This window comes from Pseudophryne corroboree, chromosome 9, assembly GCF_028390025.1.
Source record: "Pseudophryne corroboree isolate aPseCor3 chromosome 9, aPseCor3.hap2, whole genome shotgun sequence".
In the NCBI taxonomy this organism is placed as follows: Eukaryota; Metazoa; Chordata; class Amphibia; order Anura; family Myobatrachidae; genus Pseudophryne; species Pseudophryne corroboree.
This window is the reverse complement of record NC_086452.1, coordinates 463,926,605-463,953,797: the sequence shown is the minus strand read 5'-3', so window position 1 is coordinate 463,953,797 and position 27,193 is coordinate 463,926,605. Positions and strand designations below refer to the sequence as shown.

The 27,193-nt window shown below is 50.5% G+C and overlaps 2 protein-coding genes across 5 annotated transcripts in view; one reads left to right on the top strand and one right to left on the bottom strand.

The window, feature by feature from the left end:
* Nucleotides 1-10,816: 10,816 nt before the first annotated feature.
* On the top strand, nucleotides 10,817-18,971 carry LOC134958597 (histone-lysine N-methyltransferase SETMAR). The gene is made up of 2 exons (XM_063941298.1): nucleotides 10,817-11,171; nucleotides 17,540-18,971. The coding sequence occupies exons 1-2, from the start codon at nucleotides 11,079-11,081 to the stop codon at nucleotides 18,323-18,325; spliced, it is 879 nt and encodes a 292-aa protein (XP_063797368.1). The 5' UTR covers nucleotides 10,817-11,078; the 3' UTR covers nucleotides 18,326-18,971.
* A 2,699-nt stretch (nucleotides 18,972-21,670) lies between these two features.
* Nucleotides 21,671-27,193, bottom strand: part of SUMF1 (sulfatase modifying factor 1) — a 47,015-nt gene continuing 41,492 nt past the window's right edge. For 3 of the 4 annotated variants that reach the window (XM_063941295.1, XM_063941293.1, XM_063941296.1), the window contains one exon: nucleotides 21,671-21,963. In XM_063941295.1, coding sequence (XP_063797365.1) covers nucleotides 21,865-21,963 — 99 coding nt within the window. In that variant the 3' untranslated portion in view covers nucleotides 21,671-21,864. The remainder of the gene's footprint in view (nucleotides 21,964-27,193) is intronic. The other variant, XM_063941294.1, reaches the window with a different exon arrangement.

Here is a 27,193-nt window from a genome sequence, read left to right as displayed (position 1 = left end):
CCCCCAAGAGAGCTCAGTGAGGAAGAGGGTGAGGATAAGGGAATGGCTGAGTGCCTATCCCCCCAAGATAGCTCAGTGAGGATAAGGGAGGGGCTGAGTGCCTATACCCCAAGAGAGCTCAGAGGGGAAGAGGGTGAGGGTAAGGGAGGGGCTGAGTGCCTATCCCCCAAGATAGCTCAGTGAGGAAGAGGGTGAGGATAAGGAAGGGGCTGAGTGCCCATTGCCCCAAGATAGCTCAGTGAGGAAGAGGGTGAGGATAAGGGAGGGTCTGAGTGCCTCTGCCCCAAGATAGTTCAGAGAGGAAGAGGGTGAGGATAAGGGTGGGGCTGAGTGCCTATACCCAAAGAGAGCTCAGTGAGGAAGAGGATGAGGATAAGGGAGGGTCTGAGTGCCTATCCCCCAAGATAGCTCAGTGAGGAAGAGGGTGAGGATAAGGGTGGGGCTGAGTGCCTATACCCCAAGAGAGCTCAGTGAGGAAGAGGGTGAGGATAGGGGAGTGGCTGAGTGCCTATCCCCCAAGATAGCTCAGTGAGGAAGAGGGTGAGGATAAGGGTGGGGATGAGTGCCTATACCCCAAGAGAGCTCAGTGAGGAAGAGGGTGAGGATAAGGAAGTGGCTGAGTGCCTATCCCCCAAGATAGCTCAGTGAGGAAGAGGGTGAGGATAAGGGAGTGGCTGAGTGCCTATCCCCCAAGATAGCTCAGTGAGGATAAGGGAGGGGCTGAGTGCCTATCCCCCAAGAGAGCTCAGTGAGGAAGAGGGTGAGGATAAGGAAGTGGCTGAGTGCCTATCCCCCAAGATAGCTCAGAGAGGAAGAGGGTGAGGATAAGGGAGGGGCTGAGTGCCTATCCCCCAAGATAGCTCAGTGAGGAAAAGGGTGAGGATAAGGGAGTGGCTGAGGGCCTATCCCCCAAGATAGCTCAATGAGGAATAGGGTGAGGATAAGGGTGGGGCTGAGTGCCTATCCCCCAAGAGAGCTCAGTGAGGAAGAGGGTGAGGATAAGGGTGGGGCTGAGTGCCTATCCCCCAAGATAGCTCAGTGAGGATAAGGGAATGGCTGAGTGCCTATCCCCCAAGATAGCTCAGTGAGGAAGAGGGTGAGGATAAGGGTGGGGCTGAGTGCCTATACCCCAAGAGAGCTTAGTGAGGAAGAGGGTGAGGATAAGGGAGGGGCTGAGTGCCTATCCCCCAAGATAGCTCAGTGAGGAAGAAGGTGAGGATAAGGGTAGGGCTGAGTGCCTATACTCCAAGAGAGCTCAGTGAGGAAGAGGGTGAGGATAAGGAAGTGGCTGAGTGCCTATCCCCCAAGAGAGCTCAGAGAGGAAGAGGGTGAGGATAAGGGAGGGGCTGAGTGCCCATTGCCCCAAGAGAGCTCAGTGAGGAAGAGAGCAAGGATAAGGGAGTGGCTGAGTGCCTATCCCCCAAGATAGCTCAGTGAGGAAGAGAGCAAGGATAAGGGAGGGGCTGAGTGCCTATCCCCCATGATAGCTCAGTGAGGATAAGGGAGGGGCTGAGTGCCTATACCCCAAGAGAGCTCAGAGAGGAAAAGGGTGAGGGTAAGGGAATGGCTGAGTGCCCATTGCCCCAAGATAGCTCAGTGAGGAAGAGGGTGAGGATAAGGGAATGGCCGAGTGCCCATTGCCCCAAGATAGCTCAGTGAGGAAGAGGGTGAGGATAAGGGAGGGGCTGAGTGCCCATTGCCCCAAGAGAGCTCAGTGAGGAAGAGAGCAAGGATAAGGGAGGGGCTGAGTGCCTATCCCCCAAGATAGCTCAGTGAGGAAGAGAGCAAGGATAAGGGAGGGGCTGAGTGCCTATCGCCCCAAGAGAGCTCAGAGAGGAAAAGGGTGAGGATAAGGAAGTGGCTGAGTGCCTATCGACCCAAGAGAGCTCAGTGAGGAAGAGGAGTATAAATGGGGGGCTGCGTGCCCATTGCCCCAAGATAATTCAGAGAGAAAGAGGATGAGGATAAGGGAAGGACCGAGTGTCCATTGCCCCAAGAGAGCTCAGTGAGGAATTGGGCGAGGATAAGGGAGGGTCTGAGTGCCTATCGCCCCAAGAGAGCTCAGAGAGGAAGAGGGTGAGGATAAGGGAGGCGCCGAGTGCCTATTGACCCAAGATAATTCAGAGAGGAAGAGGATAAGGGAAGGGCCGAGTGTCCTTTGCCCCAAGAGAGCTCAGCAAGGATAAGGGAGGGGCCGAGTGCCCCTTACCCAAAAGAGAACAGAGAGAAAGGTAGGGCGAGGATGGGTGTGCCCTAAGAGAAGGAAGAGGGTGAGGATAAGGGAGGGGCTGAATGCCCATTGCCCCAAAAGAGAACAGTGAGTACCCATAGCTCACTGATTATACAGTTATTATTTAGAGGAGATTATACATATATTAGCCAGAGTTGTGTGCAGACTCCTCTGTTTTGGTTTTGGTTCTAAATCTTCAGCATGTTTTGGTTTTGGCAAAACCTCCCATCGCATCCCCATAGAAACTTATGGGTGCTGCAGCCGTCAGTGGAAATGAAGGGATTGCAGCAGAGATATCTGTGCGGTCTCTCCTACATACATTCAGGGGATACTTAATATTTGAGGCTCCCCCGCAAAACGGGTGTTTTCTAGGAAATAGCCGCAAATATGGTTTGATAAATGGCCCCTTTATCATGCAGCTCACCAAGAACCATTGCAATCTGGCCGGACCATTATGCAATAGATAAGACCTATCCTTATGTATCAATGCCTATTTCCCTATAGAGTGTAAGTCTGCGAGCAGGGCCCTCCTACCTCTATGTCTGTCTGTCATTACCCAGTTGTGTTTGGTTCAACTCAGAACCCCAAAGTGACCCGAGTAGGGTCTCTGATCAAAGCGGAACCCTAAAGTTTGGGTGTGTTCTGTTTTTAGCAATACCAGACCTCTCATCTCTAATATTAGCATCCCTTGTGCATTATGGGGGTCATTCCGAGTCGTTCGCTCTGTATTTTTCTTTGCATCGCAGCGTTTTTCTGCTTAGTACGCATGCGCAATGTTCGCACTGCGACTGCGCCAAGTATTTTTGCTATGAAGATAGTTTTTTTACTCACGGCTTTTTCTTCGCTCCGGCGATCGTAATGTGATTGACAGGAAATGGGTGTTACTGGGCGGAAACACGGCGTTTTATGGGCGTGTGGATGAAAACGCTACCGTTTCCGGAAAAAACGCGGGAGTGGCTGGAGAAACGGGGGAGTGTCTGGGCGAACGCTGGGTGTGTTTGTGACGTCAAACCAGGAACGACAAGCACTGAACTGATCGCAGATGCCGAGTAAGTCTGAAGCTACTCTGAAACTGCTAAGTAGTTTGTAATCGCAATATTGCGAATACATCGTTCGCAATTTTAAGAAGCTAAGATTCACTCCCAGTAGGCGGAGGCTTAGCGTGTGTAACTCTGCTAAAATCGCCTTGCGAGCGAACAACTCGGAATGACCCCCTATATGAGGATATAAGAGATTATATATAAGGAGGTTTAGAGGAATAGATTAAAGGGGGCAAGAAAAGGAGTGAGAGAGCGAGAGAGCGATGAAAGCTTTGAATGAGAGAAAGCCGGAGAGGGAGTGATAGACAGTACAACAGGAGAGAGCACCCTTGCAGCTCAGTGTTCGGCATAAGTCACATTTTCTAATATCTATTGCCATTTGCTGTAATGTAGGCACTAATGAAAGTAGTGTAAAAGCACCACCTAGAGGCCAGCGCTGTGCACTGCAGCCACGTGAACTCCCCATTTAAGTCCCCTATTATTTAGCACAGCATATAAATGAAGCAGCACTGCAAACAAGGGCCCTCATTCCGAGTCGTTCGCTCGGTAAATTTCATCGCATCGCAGTGATTTTCCGCTTAGTGCGCATGCGCAATGTTCGCACTGCGACTGCGCCAAGTAAATTTGCTATGAAGATAGGAATTTTACTCACGGCTTTTTCTTCGCTCCGGCAATCGTAGTGTGATTGACAGGAAATGGGTGTTACTGGGCGGAAACAGGCCGTTTTATGGGCGTGTGGGTAAAAACGCTACCGTTTCCGGAAAAAACGCGGGAGTGGCTGAAGAAACGGAGGAGTGTCTGGGCGAACGCTGGGTGTGTTTGTGACGTCAAACCAGGAACGACAAGCACTGAACTGATCGCAGATGCCGAGTAAGTCTGAAGCTACTCTGAAACTGCTAAGAAGTTTGTTATCGCAATATTGCGAATACATCGTTCGCAATTTTAAGAAGCTAAGATTCACTCCCAGTAGGCGGCGGCTTAGCGTGAGCAACTCTGCTAAAATCGCCTTGCGAGCGAACAACTCGGAATGACCTCCAAGAAGTACATACATAGATGGGTGGTCTTCAGTTTGCCGGCGGCCGGGCTCCCGGCGACCAGCATACCGGCGTCGGAATCACGACCGCCGGCATACCGACAGCTTTTCTCCCTCTTGGGGGTCCACGAACCCCCTGGAGGGAGAATAGATAGCGTGGCGAGCGCAGCGAACCCACAAGGGGCTCATTTGCGCTCGCCCAGCTGTTGGTATGCCGGTGGTCGCGATTCCGGCGCTGGTATACTGGCCGCCGGGAGCCCGACCGCCGGCATAACATACTACACCCACATAGATTAGTGTGGTGTGGTTCATAGGGTTGACAGTGTCTAGGTCGACCATGTTTGGGTCGACCACTAATGGTCGACATTAACTAGGTCGACAGCATCTCTAGGTCGACATGGATGGTGTAGGTCGACAGGTCAAAAGGTTGACATGAGTTTAATGTTTTTTGGTGTTGTTTTCTCCGTACAGTGACCGGGAACACCAATTAGTGCACCGTGTCCCCTTGCATGGCTCGCTATGCTTCGGGCAAGGTTACGATTCCCAATCGTAGTCCGCGTGAATCGCTAAGTATGAAAAAATAAAAAAAATATTTTTTTTTTTAAACTCATGTCAACCTTTTGACCTGTCGACCTACAACATGTCGACCTAGAAACCCTGTTAACCTTGACACCCTGGCGACCTAGAGACCGGATCCCAGATGAGTGACTGCAGAGTTTGCCTCAGACAATCACACACGTGTCACGTCCCAGTTATCCAGAATGGACAGTTTGTGGATATCGATCTCCGCGAGGGCCAGATGTAACCGCTGACTTATTAGGGATCAGAAGACAGAATTGCGAGGAATTACAGAGCTAAGTCTTTCTGAGACTCCGGAATTCCAGGGTTATTAGTGAAACACAGATTAAATTAATCAGGAAACAATTAGCGTTTCACTTCTTCCCTCCCTCTCGTAATAAGCGGATTCTGGTGTCAATGACTTGTCTGACAATATCGTTATTCCCCTGCCCCGGTAGCAGAGAATTTGCTTTCTCATTAATTAATGCATAACTGCCCCCAGTAACTCCTCATTTGCCATAGTGAGCAGGTGGGCTGCGCTTTGCTGATCCCTATGCTGTGGCATAGGGGGTCTGATTGTGGGTGCGGGAGAGTGACTGTGTGGGCCTAATGCAAGGTTGACATCATTCTGGCCCCTCCGGGAGAGAGCAGCTAGCTTAGCGCTGCAGTGGGGCAGTGCTGTTGGGCATGACGCAGCATTGTGGCGTGGCGGGGGTGTGGCACAGTGAAAGGCAGTACATGGGTGCAGCATTTGCGTCATCATGGCCACGCCCCTTCTATACAATGCCGCTATTAGAGACATTGGTGGTCTTTCCGAGTTGATCGCTCGCTAGCAGTTTTTAGCAGCCGTGCAAACGCTAGGCCGCCGCCCACTGGGAGTGTATTTTAGCTTAGCAGAAGTGCGAACGAAAGGATCGCAGAGCGGCAGCAAAGTTTTTTTGTGCAGTTTCAGAATAGCTCAATACCTACTCAGCGCTTGTGATCACTTCAGACTGTTCAGTTCCTGTTTTGATGTCACAAACACACCCTGCGTTCGCCCAGCCACGCCTGCGTTTTTTCTGCTATGCCTGCATTTTTCCGAACACTCCCTGAAAACGGTCAGTTGACACCCAGAAACGCCCACTTCCTGTCAATCACTCTGCGGCCAAGAGTGCGACTGAAAAGCTTCGCTAGACCGTGTGTGAAACTACATCGTTCGTTGTGCCCGTACAGCACGCGTACGCATTGCGCCGCATATGCATGCGCAGAACTGCTGTTTTTTTAGCCTGATCGCTGCGCTGCGAACAAATGCAGCTAGCGATCAACTCGGAATGACCCCCATTGTACAGTGGCAGAGCTACAATGATTTGATTCGTGTTCTCGGACCGACCACTTGTGCTCTGTAAGTGGGCGGGCAGGGGGGCTGCACCGCTGCGGGAGACTTGCCCACCTTTCTGGGGAACTACGGATGGTGTAATGGTTAGCATTACTGCCTCACAACACTGTGGTCATGGGTTTGAATCCCAACGTGGCCCTAACTGTGTGGAGTTTGTATATTCTCTCCGTTCTTGTGTGTATTTCCTCCAGGTACTCCAGGTTTCCACCAACAATCCAAAAATATTCTGGTAGGTTAATTGCACCCTCCTCCCCCCCGGGAGAGATGTGTGCTGAGCGTGCGGGGGCCGCTCACTTCACCCAGAGGGTGAAGTGAGCGAACCGCTAGATTGGCCTGCACGCAGGCTCAATCTAGCAGCGGCGATAGCTATGTGCGGGGCCGCGCATCGCTATCGCTGAGGGGGCTACACACGAGTGATCTGTGCTTAAAATCTAAGCAATCTAGTCAGATTGCTTAGGGGGGGGGGTACGTGTGTTTAGGGGAGACTAGATGGGCGAATGGTTCTATCTGCCGTCACATTTTATGTTTCTATGTGATCAACAAAAATAACTACTCAGAGCCTGTGGGTGCCGGGACTGGAGAGATGCCATTTAAGTGCCAGTTACTGCAGCGTGGGCAACCTTATGCTATCAGTGTGACATAAAATATTGCTAAACTCAGAATGCCAGTTCCACATGCCCTTTATATACCATTACTCTACGCAGGAGCCCAAAATGTCATCAGATATCCCCCATATGCCCATTTTATGGCACCAGACCACTCCTTATACCCCCTTTCTGCCATCAGACTCATCTGCATGCCCCTTACATACTATCAGACCTTGCCACATACCCCTTCCATAGGGGTGAGGCCACAACAATAATGACCGCCCTGCCTAATTTTATCATTTTATTGGTTGGTTGGTTGGTTGGTTGGTTGGTTGGTTGGTTGGTTGGTTATAAGTCCTCATTTGTTGATAGCCAAATACAATAATAAAAAAGCCACTGACAATTTTTTTTTTTTTTTTTATTATGTATAACATATTTACTAAGTAGGAGAGCTTACAGGGGTATTATGTTGCCACAGTGCGTCGACGCATGCCAGTCAGCCGCCGGCCGTCTCAGACCTGCGATTGCCTCTGCCTGACAGTCACGGTCGCTGGGAGGGAGGGGCCGTGCAGGCGGCATTTGGCCGCCGTTTAAGGGGCGCGGACCGGGCAACGCAGGCGCGCCCAGACCTTTGGGGGGGGGGGAAGCGGCGGCTGCGTGATGTCACATGCAGCCATTGCGACTAAAGTAGCGACGAGTAGCTCTCTGCCAGCGCTCAGGAGCTGCGCTGGCTGGGAGCTACTCTTCCAGTACAAAAGCATCGCCGCTGTGCCATGCTTTTGTACTTGTGTGGCGGGGCAGGGACCGACTTGCGGGGCGGACTAGCACTGTGCCAATTTGATCCACCCTGACTGGTGCTACGGCACAGGTTACTATTCCCGGTCGTAGCCCACGTGGATCGTAAAGTATGAAAAAGTTTTAAAACATTTTTTACAAAAAATTGTGAAAAACTCATGTCGACCTTTTCATGTGTTGATTAACAGTGGTCAAATGAAAGACCGTATCCCCACTAGTGCCAGGACTGCGATCTGACAGATCTCCACGTGCTGATGTAGTGAGGGCAGAGCCAAGTACAGTACATTGCATATTGTATTACTCTGCCCATTATACCATACACCTCTCTAGTGCCAACACCTGTGGTAATTACTAAGGGCCACAGGGCCCCTAACACTAAGAACTACACAGGGTGGCCACACAAACTACCACACAGTCTCTCCCTGGTTCTCGCAATAAATAATAGCTATAGCATAACCGTGGCGTTCTAATAGCTCCCTTAAAGACTGGGCTCTGGAACATATATGAAAATATACTAATACAGAAACACTTTACAAAAGAAAGCATTAACAAAATGAAGAGAGAAACTTGCACAGAATTATACTTGGCTTATTCTGGCCAGAGAGAATGGCCGGAAATGCAGGTCCAGGCTTCAACTTACAATTGATCCCCCAAGTCTGAAAAGGCGCCCATACCTTTTATCCACTGACCCTCTCAGACACGTGACCTGGGAATTTGCTGGGTCTCAGCTCCATGTCCCTGGTCAGGAGCAGGGCCACGGACCTGGGACTCAGTCCTGGGTGGTTTCCTTTCACACATGCAGAAATTCCGGGTTAATAGGCGTGCATGTACAAAAACCCAGAATACAGCTACATGTATGAAAGGGGTATAACTGAGGTCACTAATTTCCTGATGACTGGTTGACTTGTACTTAACCCAGGGTTCATAACAAGACAGGTTAAAAGTTACGTGGACAAAGTACAAATAACTATGGGGGTAATTCCAAGTTGATCGCAGCAGGATTTATGATAGCAATTGGGCAAAACCATGTGCACTGCATAACATGTGCAGAGAGAGTTAGATTTGGGTGTGGTGTGTTCAATCTGCAATCTAATTTGCAGTGTAAAAATAAAGCAGTCAATATTTACCCTGCACAGAAAAACGAACCCACCCAAATCTAACTCTTTCTGCACATGTTATATCTGCCTCCCCTGCAGTGCACATGGTTTTGTCCAATTGCTATCAAAAATCCAGCTGCGATCAACTTGGCATTAGCCCCTATACCTGATTTCCACTGTGCAATAGCTACATGAAATATGGTACGCTCATATTAATCTCCATTATTTAAGATGTAATATGAATGTGAGCAAGACTGCTCTGTTATGTGTGATTAATTAGATACCTCGTTTCTCTCAAACCATAAGTCCTAATGACTCCCAAATCCCACCAGACCTGTGTACAAGTACATTCCAATAATTTTGGAAGCTCAGTTATTATAGAAATATCAATTTTACGTAAAAAAATCAGATAAAATGATGTGACGTCTTTGATCTCTGCTTAAGTGCAGTCACACCTGTGACCAGCCCCTGCCGTGTTTAGTGCTAGCTACACATTTCCAAATAACCCACAGCAAATTAAGCCCTTAGACAGGAGTGGTACTGCTTCCCAGTATAACAGGGGACCTCACACTGGAGGTTTCCTGTTATACTGTATGGGGACTGCTAATTTGTCCAACTTACCAAGCTCCGATAGCTCTGCCGCAATTGCTGATGCCATTGTTACATGGCGTTGCCACTGCTTGCTATAGGCTCCAATATCTCAATTTTTCCTTTAGATTCCTCCACGCCAGCCCATACTTACATGTGTGCATCCAAAAAAGCCTTCATCCTTGTCCAGATCGGGCCCTGCACTGCAGACTAGCCAACAGATGGGGCGCTGCAGTGCAGACTGGTCACCAGATGGGGCCCTGCACTGCAGACTGGTCACCAGATGGGGCCCTGCACTGCAGACTGGTCACTAGATGGGGCCCTGCACTGCAGACTGACCAACAGAGGGGGCTCTACACTGCAGACTGGTCAGTAGATGGGGCCCTGCACTGCAGACCGGTCAACAGAAGAGGCTCTGCACTGCAGACCGGCCAACAGAGGAGGCTCTGCACTGCAGACCGGCCAACAGAGGAGGCTCTGCACTGCAGACCGGCCAACAGAGGAGGCTCTGCACTGCAGACCGGCCAACAGAGGGGGCCCTGCACTGCACAACGGTCACCAGAGGGGGCCCTGCACTGCACAACGGTCACCAGAGGGGGCCCTGCACTGCACAACGGTCACCAGAGGGGGCCCTGCACTGCACAACAGTCACCACAGGGGGCCCTGCACTGCACAACAGTCACCACAGGGGGCCCTGCACTGCACAACAGTCACCACAGGGGGCCCTGCACTGCACAACAGTCACCACAGGGGGCCCTGCACTGCACAAGTCACCACAGGGGGGCCTGCACTGCACAAGTCACCACAGGGGGGCCTGCACTGCACAAGTCACCACAGGGGGGCCTGCACTGCACAAGTCACCACAGGGGGGACTGCACTTCACAAGTCACCACAGGGGGGCCTGCACTTCACAACAGTCACCAGAGGGGGCTCTGCACTGCACAACAGTCACCAGAGGGGGCTCTGCACTGCACAACAGTCACCAGAGGGGGCCCTGCACTGCACAACAGTCACCAGAGGGGGCCCTGCACTGCACAACAGTCACCAGAGGGGGCCCTGCATTGCACAACAGGCACCGGAGGGGGCACTGCACTGCATAACAGGCACCAGAGGGGGCACTGCACTGCATAACAGTCACCAGAGGGGGCCCTGCACTGCACAACAGTCACCAGAGGGGGCCCTGCACTGCACAACAGTCACCAGAGGGGGCCCTGCACTGCACTACAGTCACTAGAGGGGGGCCTGCATTGCACAACAGGCACCGAAGGGGGCACTGCACTGCACAACAGGCACCGGAGGGGGCACTGCACTGCACAACAGTCACCAGAGGGGGCCCTACACTGCACAACAGTCGTGCAGTCACCAGAGGGGGCCCTGCACTGCACAACAGTCACCAGAGGGGGCCCTGCACTGCACAACAGTCACCAGAGGGGGCCCTGCATTGCACAACAGTCACCAGAGGGGGCCCTGCATTGCACAACAGTCACCAGAGGGGGCCCTGCATTGCACAACAGTCACCAGTGGGGGCCCTGCATTGCACAACAGTCACCAGAGGGGGCCCTGCACTGCACACAATGTGTGTTTTATTATATATTGATAGCAGGGAGTCTGATCCTTACTGACGGCTGATAAGTGACTCGGGCATGGTGGGACTTGTAGTCCTTCTATAATAATCCCAGGCTGAGTCAGCAGGAGGAAGTTCCACGTGTCACCAGCAGAGGGCGCCGGAGACCGGCAGCGAGCAGACAGGCGGCAGAGCAGCGCTGCGGGGAGTAATGCCGGCCATGAGCACCGGGGATGTGTGCGCCGGACAGGAGGCGCTCCCGGTGCCGGTGTGCGGACCACGGGCGGAGCTGCCGGTCTTCCAGGTGAGCGTCCAGCGGCTTCCCCGCCGCCTGCAGGGCCTGAGGGAGGGAGCGCAAGGCACGCCGGGACTTGTAGTTCCTTCACCCCCAGCTATGGGAGATGTGTCATGTGCAGGATGGCTGTACTTCCCGTGCAGAGGAGATCTCACATTGTAACTGCCCTGTACATGATCTATTGTATTATATGTGACACTGTATGCTGCAATATATATATATATATATATATATATATATATATATATATATATATATATATATATCATTGTTACATTGTATGCTGCATTATATGTTACATTGTATAATAATTGTAGGTTACATTGTAGATTATATTATATATTGCATTCTAGGTTACATTGTATTGCATTGTGTAATGTTTGCAGTGTCATAGTACACATTATTACACACAGAGAATTTCCACCTTTTAGCGCATTTTCCCTAATGTCTGTAACCGTTTATCCAAGACCCCTAATCGCTATAGATTAGACCACGTCCACCCTGAATTTATAGCCTGGAACGCGGTGCATAGCATGGTGTCTATAAGTGAGTGGGGGCAGTGGCGGAACTAGCGAGCGGTGGGCCCAGGTACGACAAAATGCATCCCATCCAAGTCCACCCCCTCGCCCCTGGAGAGGGTCTGGTGAGGGGGACCTGCTCAGGGCCAGAGAAATGGATACCTAGCAACAGTGGGACAGCAGCAGCAGCGCCTCCACCAGTAACACAGCGCTGCTGCGGCTCCCTCCTCCACCTCCCTCCTCCTCCTTCCCCCCGTGTCCGCTGCGCTCCTCTCCGGGCGGCTGTGTGCTGCGGGCAGCGGTTGCCCGCAGCACACAGCGGCATGTAATGAGTCAGTTTGACTCATTATATGCTTTGGGCCCCTGGACAGTGGCGGGCCCCTGGACAGTGGCGGGCCCCAGCGCAACGCACTGCTTGCACTGACGGTAGTTTCGCCTCTGAGTGGAGGCCATTAAGTTTCCACCAGAGCCAGCCCTGACTAAAGAGGGTCTATGTACTAAGACTTGGAGAAAAATAAAGTGGAGAGAGATAAGTAAGTACCAGCCAACCAGCTCCTGTCATTTTTCAATGCACACTCTCTTGCTGTCGGAGCGCAGAGCAGGGACAGTGCTGGGGTGTATGGGCAATAATAGCTGAAGCTGTCAAAATCAATAGCTGCAGTTGTCGGAAGGGTCAGCACCACTCACCGTTCATACATTGCAAAGCGACGTGCTATCTAAAAGAAGGGCCGAAACACTGGGATGCTAGTGCCCCTTACATTGCAGCCAACCCCACCGCTAACCGTTTCCCAGTGAGGACGCTCATTGTACTCTGAGCTCTCTCACTGTAGGACCACGTGACACCACCCCAAACCATGGTCCTAGTGACCTTCTGAGAGCAGGGTTTCCTCAACACTTGTCCTCAAGTACCTCTAACATTCCATGTTTTAAGGATTTTCTTACCATGCATGCACAAGTTCTGTGACTTGGTTATAGGCCCTACACACTGGCCGATTTTTGGAAAGATATGAACGATCTCGTTCATAAATGAACGAGAGCTCGTTCATGTCTTTCAGTGTGGAGACTCCAGCGATGAACGATGCGCGTCCCCGCGCTCGTTCATCGCTGGTCTCCCGTCGGCTGTGCATGCAGGCCAATATGGACGCTCTCGTCCATATTTGCCTGCACTTCAATGCAGCCGCGTGACGGGGGGAGTGAAGAAACTTCACTCCCCCCGTCATTGCCCCCCCGCCGCTGGGTCGCTCGTCGGCCATATCCGCCGTCGGGCAGCTCGGCGGCGGATCGGCTAAGGTATAGGGCCCTTTAGTAAGTATCCCACTCGTCTCCAGAAACCATTCCCAGTCCTCAAGTACCTCCAATAGGTCATGTATGGAGGATTTCGGTCTGTGGAAGCAGCTGGGATAATTACTGACAAAATTGATTAGCTCACCTGTGATAATTACATAATCCACAAAACATGACCTGAGGACTGTAGTTGAGAACCACACTCTAAGGGGGTTATTCAGGTTTGTTAGCAAACCAAAAAAGCAACTAACTGGGTAAAACCATGTTGCACTGCAGGTGGGGCAGATGTAACATGTGCAGAGAGAGTTAGATTTGGGTGGGTTATATTGTTTCTGTGCAGGGTAAATACTGGCTGCTTTATTTTTACACTGCAATTTAGATTTCAGTTTGAACACACCCCACCCAAATCTAACTCTCTGCATATGTTACATCTGCCCCACCTGCAGTGCAGCATGGTTCTTCCCAGTTGCTTGCTTTTTGGGTTTGCTAACAAACCTGAGTAAGGACCTAGTGGGCGCACTAACAGTGCATGTTTTCCAGGTTTCCTCACAGAATCGCAAATGAAATAATCAGAACCACCCGTAGATCTTTTTAAAGGTGTCCATCAATAATGAATACACCTGTGCTCCAGCAAGGAGATAGGGAAAACATGCACTGTCAGTGTGAATTTGGAAGTACTGCTGTAAACATGAGTTGGTGGGGGCTGTAAAGGACTGCAGGGGTAATTCAGATCTGATTGCTGCTGTGTGTTTTCGCACAGTGGGCAGTCAGATCTGAACTGCGCGTGCATATGCGTTGGCGGGGATTGCCGGTCAGCGACGGGTTTGTGCAAAGGATCCATTTGCCCGGGCGTTCGCAAGGAGATTGACAAGAAGAGGCCGTTTTAAGTGGCAGTTGACCGTTTCCAGGGAGTGTCCGGAAAAATGCAGGTGGGCTCAGGCGTTTTCAGGAAGGGTGTCTGACGTCAGCTCCGGCCCCTATCAGCGGGATTACACCGCAGCGGCTGAGTAGGTCCTGGGCTGCGCAGAGACGGCACAAACTGATATTTGTGCAGCTCTGCAACAGAAGTGATCGCACACCTGCACAGTGATTTCCCCTACCTCTGTAGGCGGCGACTATCTGATCGCAGGACTGCAAAAAACGCAGCCCAGCGATCAGATCTGTATTAGGCCCTGAGTTGAGACTCTCCTGCACTGTGTATATTGACTTTAAGGTACATACAGTACGTGATTGGTATCTCCCAGGAATTGAACACGGTACACGCTACATGAGTGCTCGCCGTGTAGATGGAATGTATGGGAGCTGAAGCAAAGTGTTAATTACAAGGTGTACGTGAACGGCTGCCTATAGAATAATGATATACGCCACACTTTGGTGGGATTCGGGGGGGGGGGATGGGCATTCACACCTTTACCTCCTATCACTACGTGTAGCCGGAGTCACACTGGGTCCTGGCTTGTGATGAATGCTCTCCGTGCAATAAGATTAGGAGCTGGTATTCCAAGTGGGGGCGTTGGGTGTCCCAGCTCGTACGCAGCAGAAGCCCTCTCCACATATGGTGATAGCTTTGGGGTGGAATGTAGAAGCGCATATCTCCAGACAGAAGGCCTTTGTCTTATACAGTACAATCCCAAGTGGTGGTGACATGTCCTGACAGACCATTGCAGCAGGACCGCCCGCTGCGTAGGCTGCTGCAGTCAGCCCCAGCTATACTGGGATATGAGCCCATATTGTTTAAATGTTCCTATAATACTGTCCAAAACTGGGAGCAAAGCAGAAAAAGGCAACTATCTATGTATCTATCAATTGTTCCAGTGTCACCGCCTGTAATGCGGAAGCTGGTCCCCCTCCCCCCCTAGTGCCTGACCCTGATCCTCCTCCTAGTGCATAACCCTAACATTCCCCCTAGTGCCTAACCCTGATCCTCCCCCTAGTGCCTAACCCTGATCCTCCCCCTAGTGCCTAACCCTGATCCTCCCCCTAGTGCCTAACCCTGATCCTCCCCCTAGTGCCTAACCCCAACTTCCCTTCCCATCTCCTAACCCTCCCCCTAGTGCCTTACCCCAACCTCCCTTCCCATCTCCTAACCCTCCCCCTAGTGCCTTACCCCAACCTCCCTTCCCATCTCCTAACCCTCCCCTAGTGCCTTACCCCAACCTCCCTTCCCATCTCCTAACCCTCCCCTAGTGCCTTACCCCAACCTCCCTTCCCATCTCCTAATTCTCCCCCTAGTGCCTTACCCCAACCTCCCTTCCCATAGCCTAACCCTCCCCCTAGTGCCTAACCCCAACTTCCCTTCCCATCTCCTAACCCTCCCCCTGGTGCCTTACCCCAACCTCCCTTCCCATCTCCTAACCCTCCCCCTAGTGCCTTACCCCAACCTCCCTTCCCATCTCCTAACCCTCCCCTAGTGCCTTACCCCAACCTCCCTTCCCATCTCCTAACCCTCCCCTAGTGCCTTACCCCAACCTCCCTTCCCATCTCCTAATTCTCCCCCTAGTGCCTTACCCCAACCTCCCTTCCCATAGCCTAACCCTCCCCCTAGTGCCTTACCCCAACCTCCCTTCCCATCTCCTAACCCTCCCCCTAGTGCCTTACCCCAACCTCCCTTCCCATCTCCTAACCCTCCCCCTAGTGCCTTACCCCAACCTCCCTTCCCATCTCCTAACCCTCCCCCTAGTGCCTTACCCCAACCTCCCTTCCCATCTCCTAATTCTCCCCCTAGTGCCTTACCCCAACCTCCCTTCCCATCTCCTAACCCTCCCCCTAGTGCCTTACCCCAACCTCCCTTCCCATAGCCTAACCCTCCCCCTAGTGCCTTACCCCAACCTCCCTTCCCATCTCCTAACCCTCCCCCTAGTGCCTTACCCCAACCTCCCTTCCCATAGCCTAACCCTCCCCCTAGTGCCTTACCCCAACCTCCCTTCCCATCTCCTAACCCTCCCCCTAGTGCCTTACCCCAACCTCCCTTCCCATCTCCTAATTCTCCCCCTAGTGCCTTACCCCAACCTTCCTTCCCATCTCCTAATTCTCCCCCTAGTGCCTTACCCCAACCTCCCTTCCCATCTCCTAATTCTCCCCCTAGTGCCTTACCCCAACCTCCCTTCCCATAGCCTAACCCTCCCCCTAGTGCCTTACCCCAACCTCCCTTCCCATAGCCTAACCCTCCCCCTAGTGCCTTACCCCAACCTCCCTTCCCATTTCCTAACCCTCCCCCTAGTGCCTTACCCCAACCTCCCTTCCCATAGCCTAACCCTCCCCCTAGTGCCTTACCCCAACCTCCCTTCCCATAGCCTAACCCTCCCCCTAGTGCCTTACCCCAACCTCCCTTCCCATCTCCTAACCCTCCCCCTAGTGCCTTACCCCAACCTCCCTTCCCATCTCCTAATTCTCCTCCTAGTGCCTTACCCTAATCCTCCCCCTAGTGCCTTACCCCAACCTCCCCCTAGCGCCTAACCCTAACCCTCCCCCTAGTGCCTAACCCCCCCCCCCCCCCCCCCCCCATTGCCTACCTGTTGCAACAATGGGCAGAGACGAGCTGCAGTGCGATGACATCATCCAGCGACAGCTAACACAATGCAGCTGTCAACATACTATTGCCCCGTCCACTTCATGACACAAATTGCAGCAATGCTTCTTGCCCACCTCTTCTAAAGCCGACCAAACAATTGGTTTTCATGATTATCCCGTAGTGCCGTGGTTCTCAAACGCGGTCCTCAACTGTCCAGGTTTTAAGTTTATCCATGCTTTGCCACAGGTGACTTAAGTAGCACTTAAGTCAATTTGATTTCACCATCTGTGCTGAGCCCGGGATATACCTAAAACCTGGATTGTTGGGTTCCTTGAAGATCACGTTTGAGAACCTTTGGCTTCTGAATGATTGTCCACTCCATGAAAAACGGTCTGGATCGCTTGGTTTTGTTCTGAGAGCTGTCCGGTCCTACCAACCGTTGTATGGGCGACTCCAGGTAGTGATCGGAGATCCCTTCTATACATCATGCAGTATATGGAGGCGCTCCGACTATTGCGCCTCCTCCTGTATCTGGTGGTTGCTGGACTATTGTGTGGTACAGGCCTGGCCAGCCTGTGACTCTCCAGCTGTTGTTAAACTAAAACCCCCAGCATGCTTTGCCAGTTTTGCTATAATGGAATGCTTAAACTGTGTCAGGGCATGCTGGGATGTGTAGTTTTCCAACAGCTGGAGAGCCACGGGTTGATTAGGCCTGGTGTGGTCGATTGGCCAGCAGGAAAGATTGTCTGTAATATGTGCACCACGCTATAACGTGCTCAAGCCGCCTACGTGCAGTAATAGGAATAAACAGATTACTTCTGACCTTGCAAACGGTTTGTGTCAGCCTTTTTTTGCATTAAAGCAGGGGTGGGAAACCTTTGGCCCTCCAGATGTTGTTGAACTACACATACCAGCATGCCTTGCTAATTTTGCTATTTGGCCATGATAAAACTGTTGCTGGGATGTGTAGTTCAACAGCTGGAGGGCCGAAAGTTCCCCATCCCTGCATGAAAGCTTTGCCCGTGCCTCTATATATTTGTATTTTATGTCTTTGTGTCGCGCAGTACACCCCAGAGCTGATTGCTGGCCCCGGAGCTGAGCTGGACCCAAGTGAAGTCACAATCCAGGGGTGCGACTGCCAAGGAGCGACCTGCGTGCCAGAGGAATGCACTTGTCTGCCCGATGGCGAGAACTATGCAGACCGCAGATTGCACAGCAGCCAGAAGCCCGTCCTGGAATGTAACATCCTGTGTCACTGCGGGGAGTCGTGCACCAACCGGGAGACTCAGCGGGGGCTGCACTTCCAACTGCTACTGTGCCAGGTGCCGGGGAAGGGATGGGGCCTGCGCACGCAGGAGGAGATACCCAGCGGGCGCTTCGTGTGCGAGTACGCGGGAGAGGTGCTGGGTCAGGACGAGGCCCGCAGCAGGATCCAGTCACAGGACCCTAGCGCCAGCAACTACATTATCGCAGTGCGTGAGCACCTGCACAGCGGCCAGGTCCTGCAGACCTTCGTGGACCCCACGTACAAGGGCAACCTGGGCAGGTTCCTGAACCATTCGTGCCAGCCCAATCTGTTCATGCTGCCAGTCCGTACCCACTCCATGGTCCCGAAGCTGGCACTCTTTGCGGCTCGCGATATACGGGCCGGGGAGGAGCTGTGTTACGATTACTCAGGGAGGGCTTTTAACCTCGGGGGAGAGACTCAGGATGGGGACAGGGGAGGAGATGAGGGGGGCAGACGCTCGCGCAAGAGGTGTCGCTGTGGGACTGCGGCCTGTTCTGGGTACCTGCCCTTCGACGGCTCTCTGTACCAAGCAGACGTACAGGAAGCCTCTGCGAGCTGCTGACCGGACCTGTCTCTCTACCAGACCTCTGCTCCGGCCTGTACGTGCCACGTTCTTATGTCTCTCGTCATTGGCTGTCCGTGGCTCTGTAGTTGTAGTGGAAGGCTGGCAGCGGCATTCTGGGACTTGTGGTACTAGAGTGACTGTAAATGGACCAGTTTTGTATCGTGCGGGGTGATCCAGTGTGCAGACATAACTTCCTCCATGAAGCAGTGAGAGTGCAGAAGTTGCCCATGGCAACCATTCAGCTGCTCCGTACAATTGTATAGTATGCAAATTATAAATGTTACTTCAGTGCTGATTGGTTGCCATGGGCAACTTCTCCACACTTTTCACTGCTTCATGAATAGACACCTTAAGGGGGGACATTTTACTAAGCAGTGATAAGAGCGGAGAAGTGAGCCAGTGGAGAAATTTCCTCATCAACCAATCAGCAGCTCTGTATCATTTTATAGTATGCAAATTATAGATGTGACTTCAGTGCTGATTGGTTGCCATGGGCAACTTCTCCACTGGCTCACTGCTCCACTCTTATCACTGCTTAGTAAATGTCCCCCTTACCTCTGTGCCAGTGGTGGCTGGGCCCGGGGGCTTTTAAGGGGATCCGGTCTGAAGATCGACAGTGTCTAGGTCGACAATGTTTAGGTCGACCACTATAGGTCGACAGTCACTAGGTCGACATGGATGAAAGGTCGACAGGGTTTCTAGGTCGACAGGTCTAAAGGTCGACATGAGTTTTTCAAAAAAAAAAATTTTTCAAACTTAACGATCCACGTGGACTACGATTGGAACGGTAAAGTGTGCCGAGCGAAGCGGTAGCGGAGCGAAGGCACCATGCCCGAAGCATGGCGAGCGAAGCGGTGCACTAATTTGGCATCTCGGTCACTCTACGAAGAAAACGACACCAAAAAAAAAAAAATCCTCATGTTGACAGCACGTCGACCTAGAAACCCTGTCGACCTTTCATCCATGTCGACCTAGTGACTGTCGACCTATAGTGGTCGACCTAAACATTGTCGACCTAGACACTGTCGATTTGATGAACCACACCCCTTTTAAGGTAACTGCCACGTGAGACAGAATGCCCCAACACCTGACGCGCTCTGCAAATTGTCATCCGAAAACATGTATTTACATGTGTATACAGTATATTTATATTTTGCACATTTTCTCCTACAATTTATGTATTTTTACCCAAAGAATTTGTCTATATTTTAATTGTCCTTGGACACGACACGGCACCCGCCTTATTCAACAGTTATATGCTGTATCCAAGGTATATGAAGTGAAGAACCTCGGTGATAATCACAGGATGCCAGATGGCTCATACAATGTACTGTGTCACATTCGTACAGTTTGTCAGATTTCTGAAACAATAAATCTTTTAGAATGATTGGTTCACGCTGTCCTCTGTGTTGCCAACCTACCCGTACTTACACAACCAATACATGTGCGTCATTTAGTTACACACCGGGGAAGGGACTGCAGCGGCCCTGGACATATATGTACACATTGGCCTCTTTATACACAGGATAGAGTATGTAATATAGTATTAATAATTAACACTAAAGATGGTGTACAGCAAAGGCCAAAATTTCCCAAACTCTGCCATTGCAGTCCAGGTTTTAAGGATATCCAGGATTGTGTGCAGGAGCCTTAATTAGAACCTGTCTTTTTATTTAACCATATAGACTCCAGCAAGGACAGCCTTAAAACCTGGACTGTAATAAGTCTAAACTAGTGGTTCTCAAACTCGGTCCTCAAAACCCCACACAGGTCATGTTTTCCAGGTACCCCCAGCAGATGTACTCATTACCCACTGACAAGTTAAAAATCCACAGGTGGAGCTAATTATTTCACTTATGATTCTGTGAGGAGACCTGGAAAACATGAACCGTTCAGGTTGCTGAGGACGGAGTCTGAGAACCTATGGTCTAAAAAATGAAATATCTGCATCGAACATATTTATCTCGTATAAATAAGAGAAATGGACAGGAAAAATGTTTTTATATATATATATATATATATATATATATATATACACACACACAAACACACATATAGTACAACCAGTAGGAGACAGAACATTCTCCCACCTTGTGGTAAGACGCCTGTCTCTTCTTGCTAGCAGCTGCTGTTTAGGAATGGCCAGCAGCTCCGTTCCATCCCGTATATTGCCTGTTGTGGCTGCAGCTCTAGTAAAATTGTACTATATACTACTCCTATTGCGTTCCCGACACCAGCTGCTAGCCGCAGATAGGGGTTTATGGGCAACTGGAAACCCAATCCTCTGGTATATACTGTATTATTATAATATTCTGCTGTAAATACGCCTTATTTGCATAATGGAGCCATTGCCATGATGGAGAAAAATTTGTTAGGAGAGGGAGGGAATGGATTACTACTGAAATGTAACCAATATACAATAAACAGATCACTTATTGATTTGATGGCGACTGAAATATCCAAAACTACATAGGAACTGATCTTTTACAGTTCTGCCTTATAGGCCCTACACAATGGGCGATATAACTAAACTATATGAACGCTCTCGTTCATTAATGAACAAGGACTCATTTATATCGTTCAGTGTGGAGGCAGCAACGATGAACGATGTGCGGCCCTGCCCTCGTTCATCGTTGGTTCCCCGTCGCTTGTGCATGCAGGCCAATATGGACGATCTCGTCCATATTTGCATGCACTGCTATGGAGATGGGGGGGGGGGGGGGGGAGTGAAGAAACCACTCCCCCCCCCCCCCCCCCCCCCCCCCCCCCCCCCCCACCGCCGGGTCACCCGTCTGCCGTATCGGCGGTCGGGCAGCTCGGCGGCGGATCGCCGTGTCTGTAGGGCCCTTTAGTCTTGCGGCCGGCGTTCTAGAAGTGTCTCCCAGAGAAGAGGATGAGGCTGTAAGAGAAATGAGTAAATAAGACACTTGTATAGGAGGGTGAATTGGTGGCATTGGGAGATTTTCCTCTTGACTGCTGAAGCGGAGGCTGATTTTGGTGCTGTACTTTGGGAGGTGATTTGTGGAAGGGGGGGGGGGGGGAATAAAGAAAAGAGGCATCACATGAAACTTCACTGAGGCGTTAATGATAATTTATCGCTTTCAATTTTCTAGAAGCTTCTTTATAATGTAAGCGATGTCTCTTTGTTCCATTTATACAGTATCTGTGTGAAGTCTCTTCCCCCAGCGGGCTGTTCCGTGCAGCTGCGTCTGACAATCAGAGAGACGCTGCTTATTATAGCTTGGAGGGCGGCTACACTTCCGCCCACGTAAATCTTTTTATGTGCACACTGTGCCTCCCGCCTCACTATCCGGGGTGCAGAGCAGCTACAGAGACCAAATATTCCAAACACAAAATAACTTTATTATAATCATTTCTGTACAGCGAATAGAAGGCGTGCGGAGTGCGGTCCTCTTTTCATTGGTCCCTTATTACGGGGGGGTCAGCAGTGTCCGTGCTCCCGGGGGCAGGCCCTGTAAGACGCTGCTGTCCAGTCACGAGACTTGTTACTGGGATCTGCGATTCCGTTTCCCGGGCTAGCTGGCGCTGGCTGCGCAGCGGAATCCAAGATTGGAGGAGGAGCTGTCGGGCGTGTTCTGGCTTCGAGCTGCACAGCGGTACCTGTAGCAGTAAGACTGGACAGAGAGGATATATATTTATTTTTTACATATGTCCCAATCAATACATATTAATAAGATTACAACTCTGTAATTGTAAAATTCTTAGGCGATTTAAACCAAGCCGCAGAGTTTATCGGACGCCTAGACCGAATTAGCTGGTTTGTTTTGGGTAAACTCAAAAATGACCGTTCGGTGTTCTTGTGATCCCAATGCCATACGTACAGTCTGATCACATCTTTTCCTCCTGCAGGGAACAGGGAACCAATCAGCTCCTGTCATTTCTGAAACGCATATGTTGGGAGCAGAACACATGACAGTTGGGAGCTGATTGGTAGGAGTACTTTGGGGGACATTTACTGAGCAGTGATAAGAACGGGGAAGTGAGCCAGTCGAGACGTTGGTCCCATCAACCAATCAGCAGCTCTGTATTATTTTATAGTATGCAAATTATAGATGTTACTTCAGCGCTGATTGGTTGCCATGGACAACTTCTCAACTGGCTCACTTCTCCGCTCTTATCACTGCTTAGTAAATGTCCCCCTATTTATCATATGCAACAAGTTTTATCATTCACGATGAGTTTTATCAGTCGTTGATAAAAGAGACCTTTTTTTTATTGTTCTCAAAGTCCAGCATTTGGACCCCCTCCCCCTCTAGGAATCCTGCATTTGCCCCATCAGTGGGAGGGCATAAATATTTCCCTTTTTTTATTTAACACTGGACAAACTTTATTAAGACCTGCAAAAGTAGACAAAACATTCAATAAAGATGATGTATATTACCAAGGACCACCAACAGTTCATGTTTTCCAGGTCTCCTCACAGAGTCGCAAGTGAAATAATTATCTCCACCTGTGGATCTTTTAAAATGTGTCAGTGAGTAACGAATACACCTGTGCACCTGCTAGGTGATCTGGAAAACATGAACTGTTGGGGGCCCTTGAGGACTGCGTTTGGGAAAAATTGCTCTATGACACAGGTTCTCAAACTCGGTCCTCAGGACCCCACACAGTGCATGTTTTGCAGGTCTCCTCACAGAATCACAAGTGAAATACTTATCTCCAGCTGTGGACCTTTTAAAATGTGTCAGTGAATAATGAATACACCTGTGCACTTTCTGGGTTACCTGCAAAACATGCACTGTGTGGGGTCCTGAGGACCGAGTCTGAGAACCCCTGCTCTATGACATAGAAGTATTTACACCCAGATATTAAATGCTCATAGCACTGTAATGATGTTTCAGAGTTAATTCCCAGGGAACGGCTGTTCCTACGTAATGTAATGTGTCAAATCATTTGTCTGACAATGGCAGAGGATTACATCTGGGAATTCAGTTTCTATATATGAACGGCAGAGGCTGGAGAGACCTGCGCACCTCCATATATGAAATATACATTTGCATTAAATATTCGGAAGATAGGAATGTAGCAATAAATCGCTCTTTGAATCATCTGGAAGTGGCTGAATAAAATGAAATTTCAGGCGAATAAAGAGGGACCAATAATCAAAATGTTTACAATTATTTTTAAATAGGTTTAGTCCCAATTACCTTATTTACATTAGGTGCCGCCACTAGACATTGCGCTACGTCAAACTACATGGACCGGAGGTCACCTAATCTCTACTGACCTGCCGTAAGTACTGGTGTCAGGGAACGGAAAGCTGTACGGTCACCCTAATGACATGATGGGCTATATCATTATTAAGCTACTGATATATCTCACACATATTCTGCAGCGCTCTATGAGAATATTTGTCCATTCGCATCAGTCCCTGCCCCAGTGGAGCTTACAATCTATATTCCATAGCACATGGACACACACACACTTATACATTAAGGTTATTTTCTCTAACGTCCTAAGTGGATGCTGGGGACTCCGTAAGGACCATGGGGAATAGCGGCTCCGCAGGAGACTGGGCACATCTAAAGAAAGCTTTAGGACTATCTGGTGTGCACTGGCTCCTCCCCCTATGACCCTCCTCCAAGCCTCAGTTAGATCTTTGTGCCCGAACGAGAAGGGTGCACACTAGGGGCTCTCCTGAGCTTCTTAGTGAAAGTTTTAGTTTAGGTTTTTTATTTTCAGTGAGACCTGCTGGCAACAGGCTCACTGCATCGAGGGACTAAGGGGAGAAGAAGCGAACTCACCTGCGTGCAGAGTGGATTGGGCTTCTTAGGCTACTGGACATTAGCTCCAGAGGGACGATCACAGGCCCAGCCATGGATGGGTCCCAGAGCCGCGCCGCCGGCCCCCTTACAGAGCCAGAAGACAGAAGAGGTCCGGAAAATCGGCGGCAGAAGACATCCTGTCTTCACCAAGGTAGCGCACAGCACTGCAGCTGTGCGCCATTGCTCCTCAGCACACTTCACACTTCGGTCACTGAGGGTGCAGGGCGCTAGGGGGGGGCGCCCTGAGCAGCAATAAAAACACCTTGGCTGGCGAAAATACATCACATATAGCCCCCAGGGCTATATGGATGAATTTTAACCCCTGCCAGAATCCATAAAAAGCAGGAGAAAAGTCTGCAAAAAAGGGGCGGAGCCTATCTCCTCAGCACACTGGCGCCATTTTCCCTCACAGCTCCGTTGGAGGGAAGCTCCCCTGGCTCTCCCCTGCAGTCACTACACTACAGAAAGGGTTAAAAAAGAGAGGGGGGCACTAATTAGGCGCAGTATTAACAATACAGCAGCTATAAGGGGAAAAACACTTATATAAGGTTATCCCTGTATATATATAGCGCTTTGGTGTGTGCTGGCAAACTCTCCCTCTGTCTCCCCAAAGGGCTAGTGGGGTCCTGTCCTCTATCAGAGCATTCCCTGTGTGTGTGCTCTATGTCGGTACGTTTGTGTCGACATGTATGAGGAGAAAAATGATGTGGAGACGGAGCAGATTGCCTGTAATAGTGATGTCACCCCCTAGGGGGTCGACACCTGAGTGGATGAACTGTTGGAAGGAATTACGTGACAGTGTCAGCTCTGTATAAAAGACAGTAGTTGACATGAGACAGCCGGCTACTCAGCTTGTGCCTGTCCAGACGTATCATAGGCCGTCAGGGGCTCTAAAGCGCCCGTTACCTCAGATGGCAGATATAGACGCCGACACGGATACTGACTCCAGTGTCGACGGTGAAGAGACAAATGTGACTTCCAGTAGGGCCACACGTTACATGATTGAGGCAATGAAAAATGTTTTACACATTTCTGATAATACGAGTACCACCAAAAAGGGGTATTATGTTCGGTGAGGAAAAACTACCTGTAGTTTTCCTGAATCTGAGAAATTAAATGAGGTGTGTGATGATGCGTGGTTTTCCCCCGATAACAACTGATAATTTCTAAAATGTTATTGGCATTATATCCTTTCCCGCCAGAGGTTAGGGTGCGTTGGGAAACACCCCCTAGGGTGGATAAAGCGCTCACACGCTTGTAAGGGCTCTACCCTCTCCTGAGATGGCCGCCCTTAAGGATCCTGCTGATAGAAAGCAGGAGGGTATCCTAAAATGTATTTACACACATACTGGTGTTATACTGCGACCAGCAATCGCCTCAGCCTGGATGTGCAGTGCTGGGTTGGCGTGGTCGGATTCCCTGACTGAAAATATTGATACCCTAGATAGGGACAGTATATTATTGCCTATAGAGCATTTAAAAGATGCATTTCTATATATGCGTGATGCACAGCGGAATATTTGCCGTCTGGCATCAAGTCTAAGTGCGTTGTCCATTTCTACCAGTAGAGGGTTATGGACACGTCAGTGGTCAGGTGATGCGTATTCCAAACGGCATTTGGAAGTATTGCCTTAATAAGGGGAGGAGTTATTTGGGGTCGGTCTTTCAGACCTGGTGGCCACGGCAACAGCTGGGAAATCCACGTTTGTACCCCAGGTCGCCTCTCAACATGAGAAGACGCCGTATTATCAGGCGCAGTCTTTTCGTGGACAAGCGGGCAAAATGTTCCTCATTTCTGCCCCGTGACAGAGGGAAAGGAAAAAGGCTGCAGAAATCAGCCAGTTCCCAGGAACAGAAACCCTCTCCCGCCTCTGCCAAGCCCTCAGTATGACGCTGGGGCTTTACAAGCAGAATCAGGCACGGTGGGGGGCCCGTCTCAATGAATTTCAGCGCGCAGTGGGCTCACTCGCAAGTAGACCCCTGGATCCTTCAGGTGATATCTCTGGGGTACAAATTAGAATTCGAGACGTCTCCCCCTCGCCGTTTTCCTAAAGTCGGCTTTACCGATGTCTCCTTCTGACAGGGAGACAGTTTTGGAAGCCATTCACAAGCTGTATTCCCAGCAGGTGATAATCAAGGTACCCCTCCTGCAACAGGGAACGGGGTATTATTCCACAATGTTGTGGTACCGAAGCCGGACGGCTCGGTGAGACCGATTCTAAATCTAAAATCTTTGAACACTTACATACAGAGGTTCAAATTCAAGATTGAGTCACTCAGAGCAGTGATTGCGAACCTGGAAGAAGGGGACTACATGATGTCTCGGGACATCAAGGATGCTTACCTTCATGTCAAAATTTACCCTTCTCACCAAGGGTACCTCAGGTTTATGGTACAGAACTGTCACTATCAGTTCAGACGCTGCCGTATGGATGGTCCACGGCACCCCGGGTCTTTACCAAGGTAATGGCCGAAATGATGATATTCCTTCGAAGGAAGGGAATTTTAGTTATCCCTTACTTGGACGATTCCCTGATAAGGGTAAGATCCAGGGAACAGTTGGAGGTCGGTGTAGCACTATCTCAGGTAGTGTTGCGGCAGCACGATTGGATTCTCAATATTCCAAAATCGCAGCTGGTTCCGACGACTTGTCTTCTGTTCCTAGGGATGATCCTGGACACAGTCCAGAAAAAGGTGTTTCTCCCGGAGGGGAAAGCCAGGGAGTTATCCGAGCTAGTCAGGAACCTCCTAAAACCGAGCCAAGTCTCAGTGCATCAATGCACAAGGGTTCTGGGTAAAATGGTGGCTTCCTACGAAGCAATCCCATTCGGCAGATTCCACGCAAGAACTTTCCAGTGGGACCTGCTGGACAAATGGTCCGGGTCGCATCTTCAGATGCATCAGCGGATAACCCTGTCACCAAGGACAAGGGTGTCCCTCCTGTGGTGGTTGCAGAGTGCTCATCTTCTAGAGGGCCGCAGATTCGGCATTCAGGACTGGGTCCTGGTGACCACGGATGCCAGCCTGCGAGGCGGGGGAGCAGTCACACAGGGAAGGAATATCCAGGGCTTATGGTCAA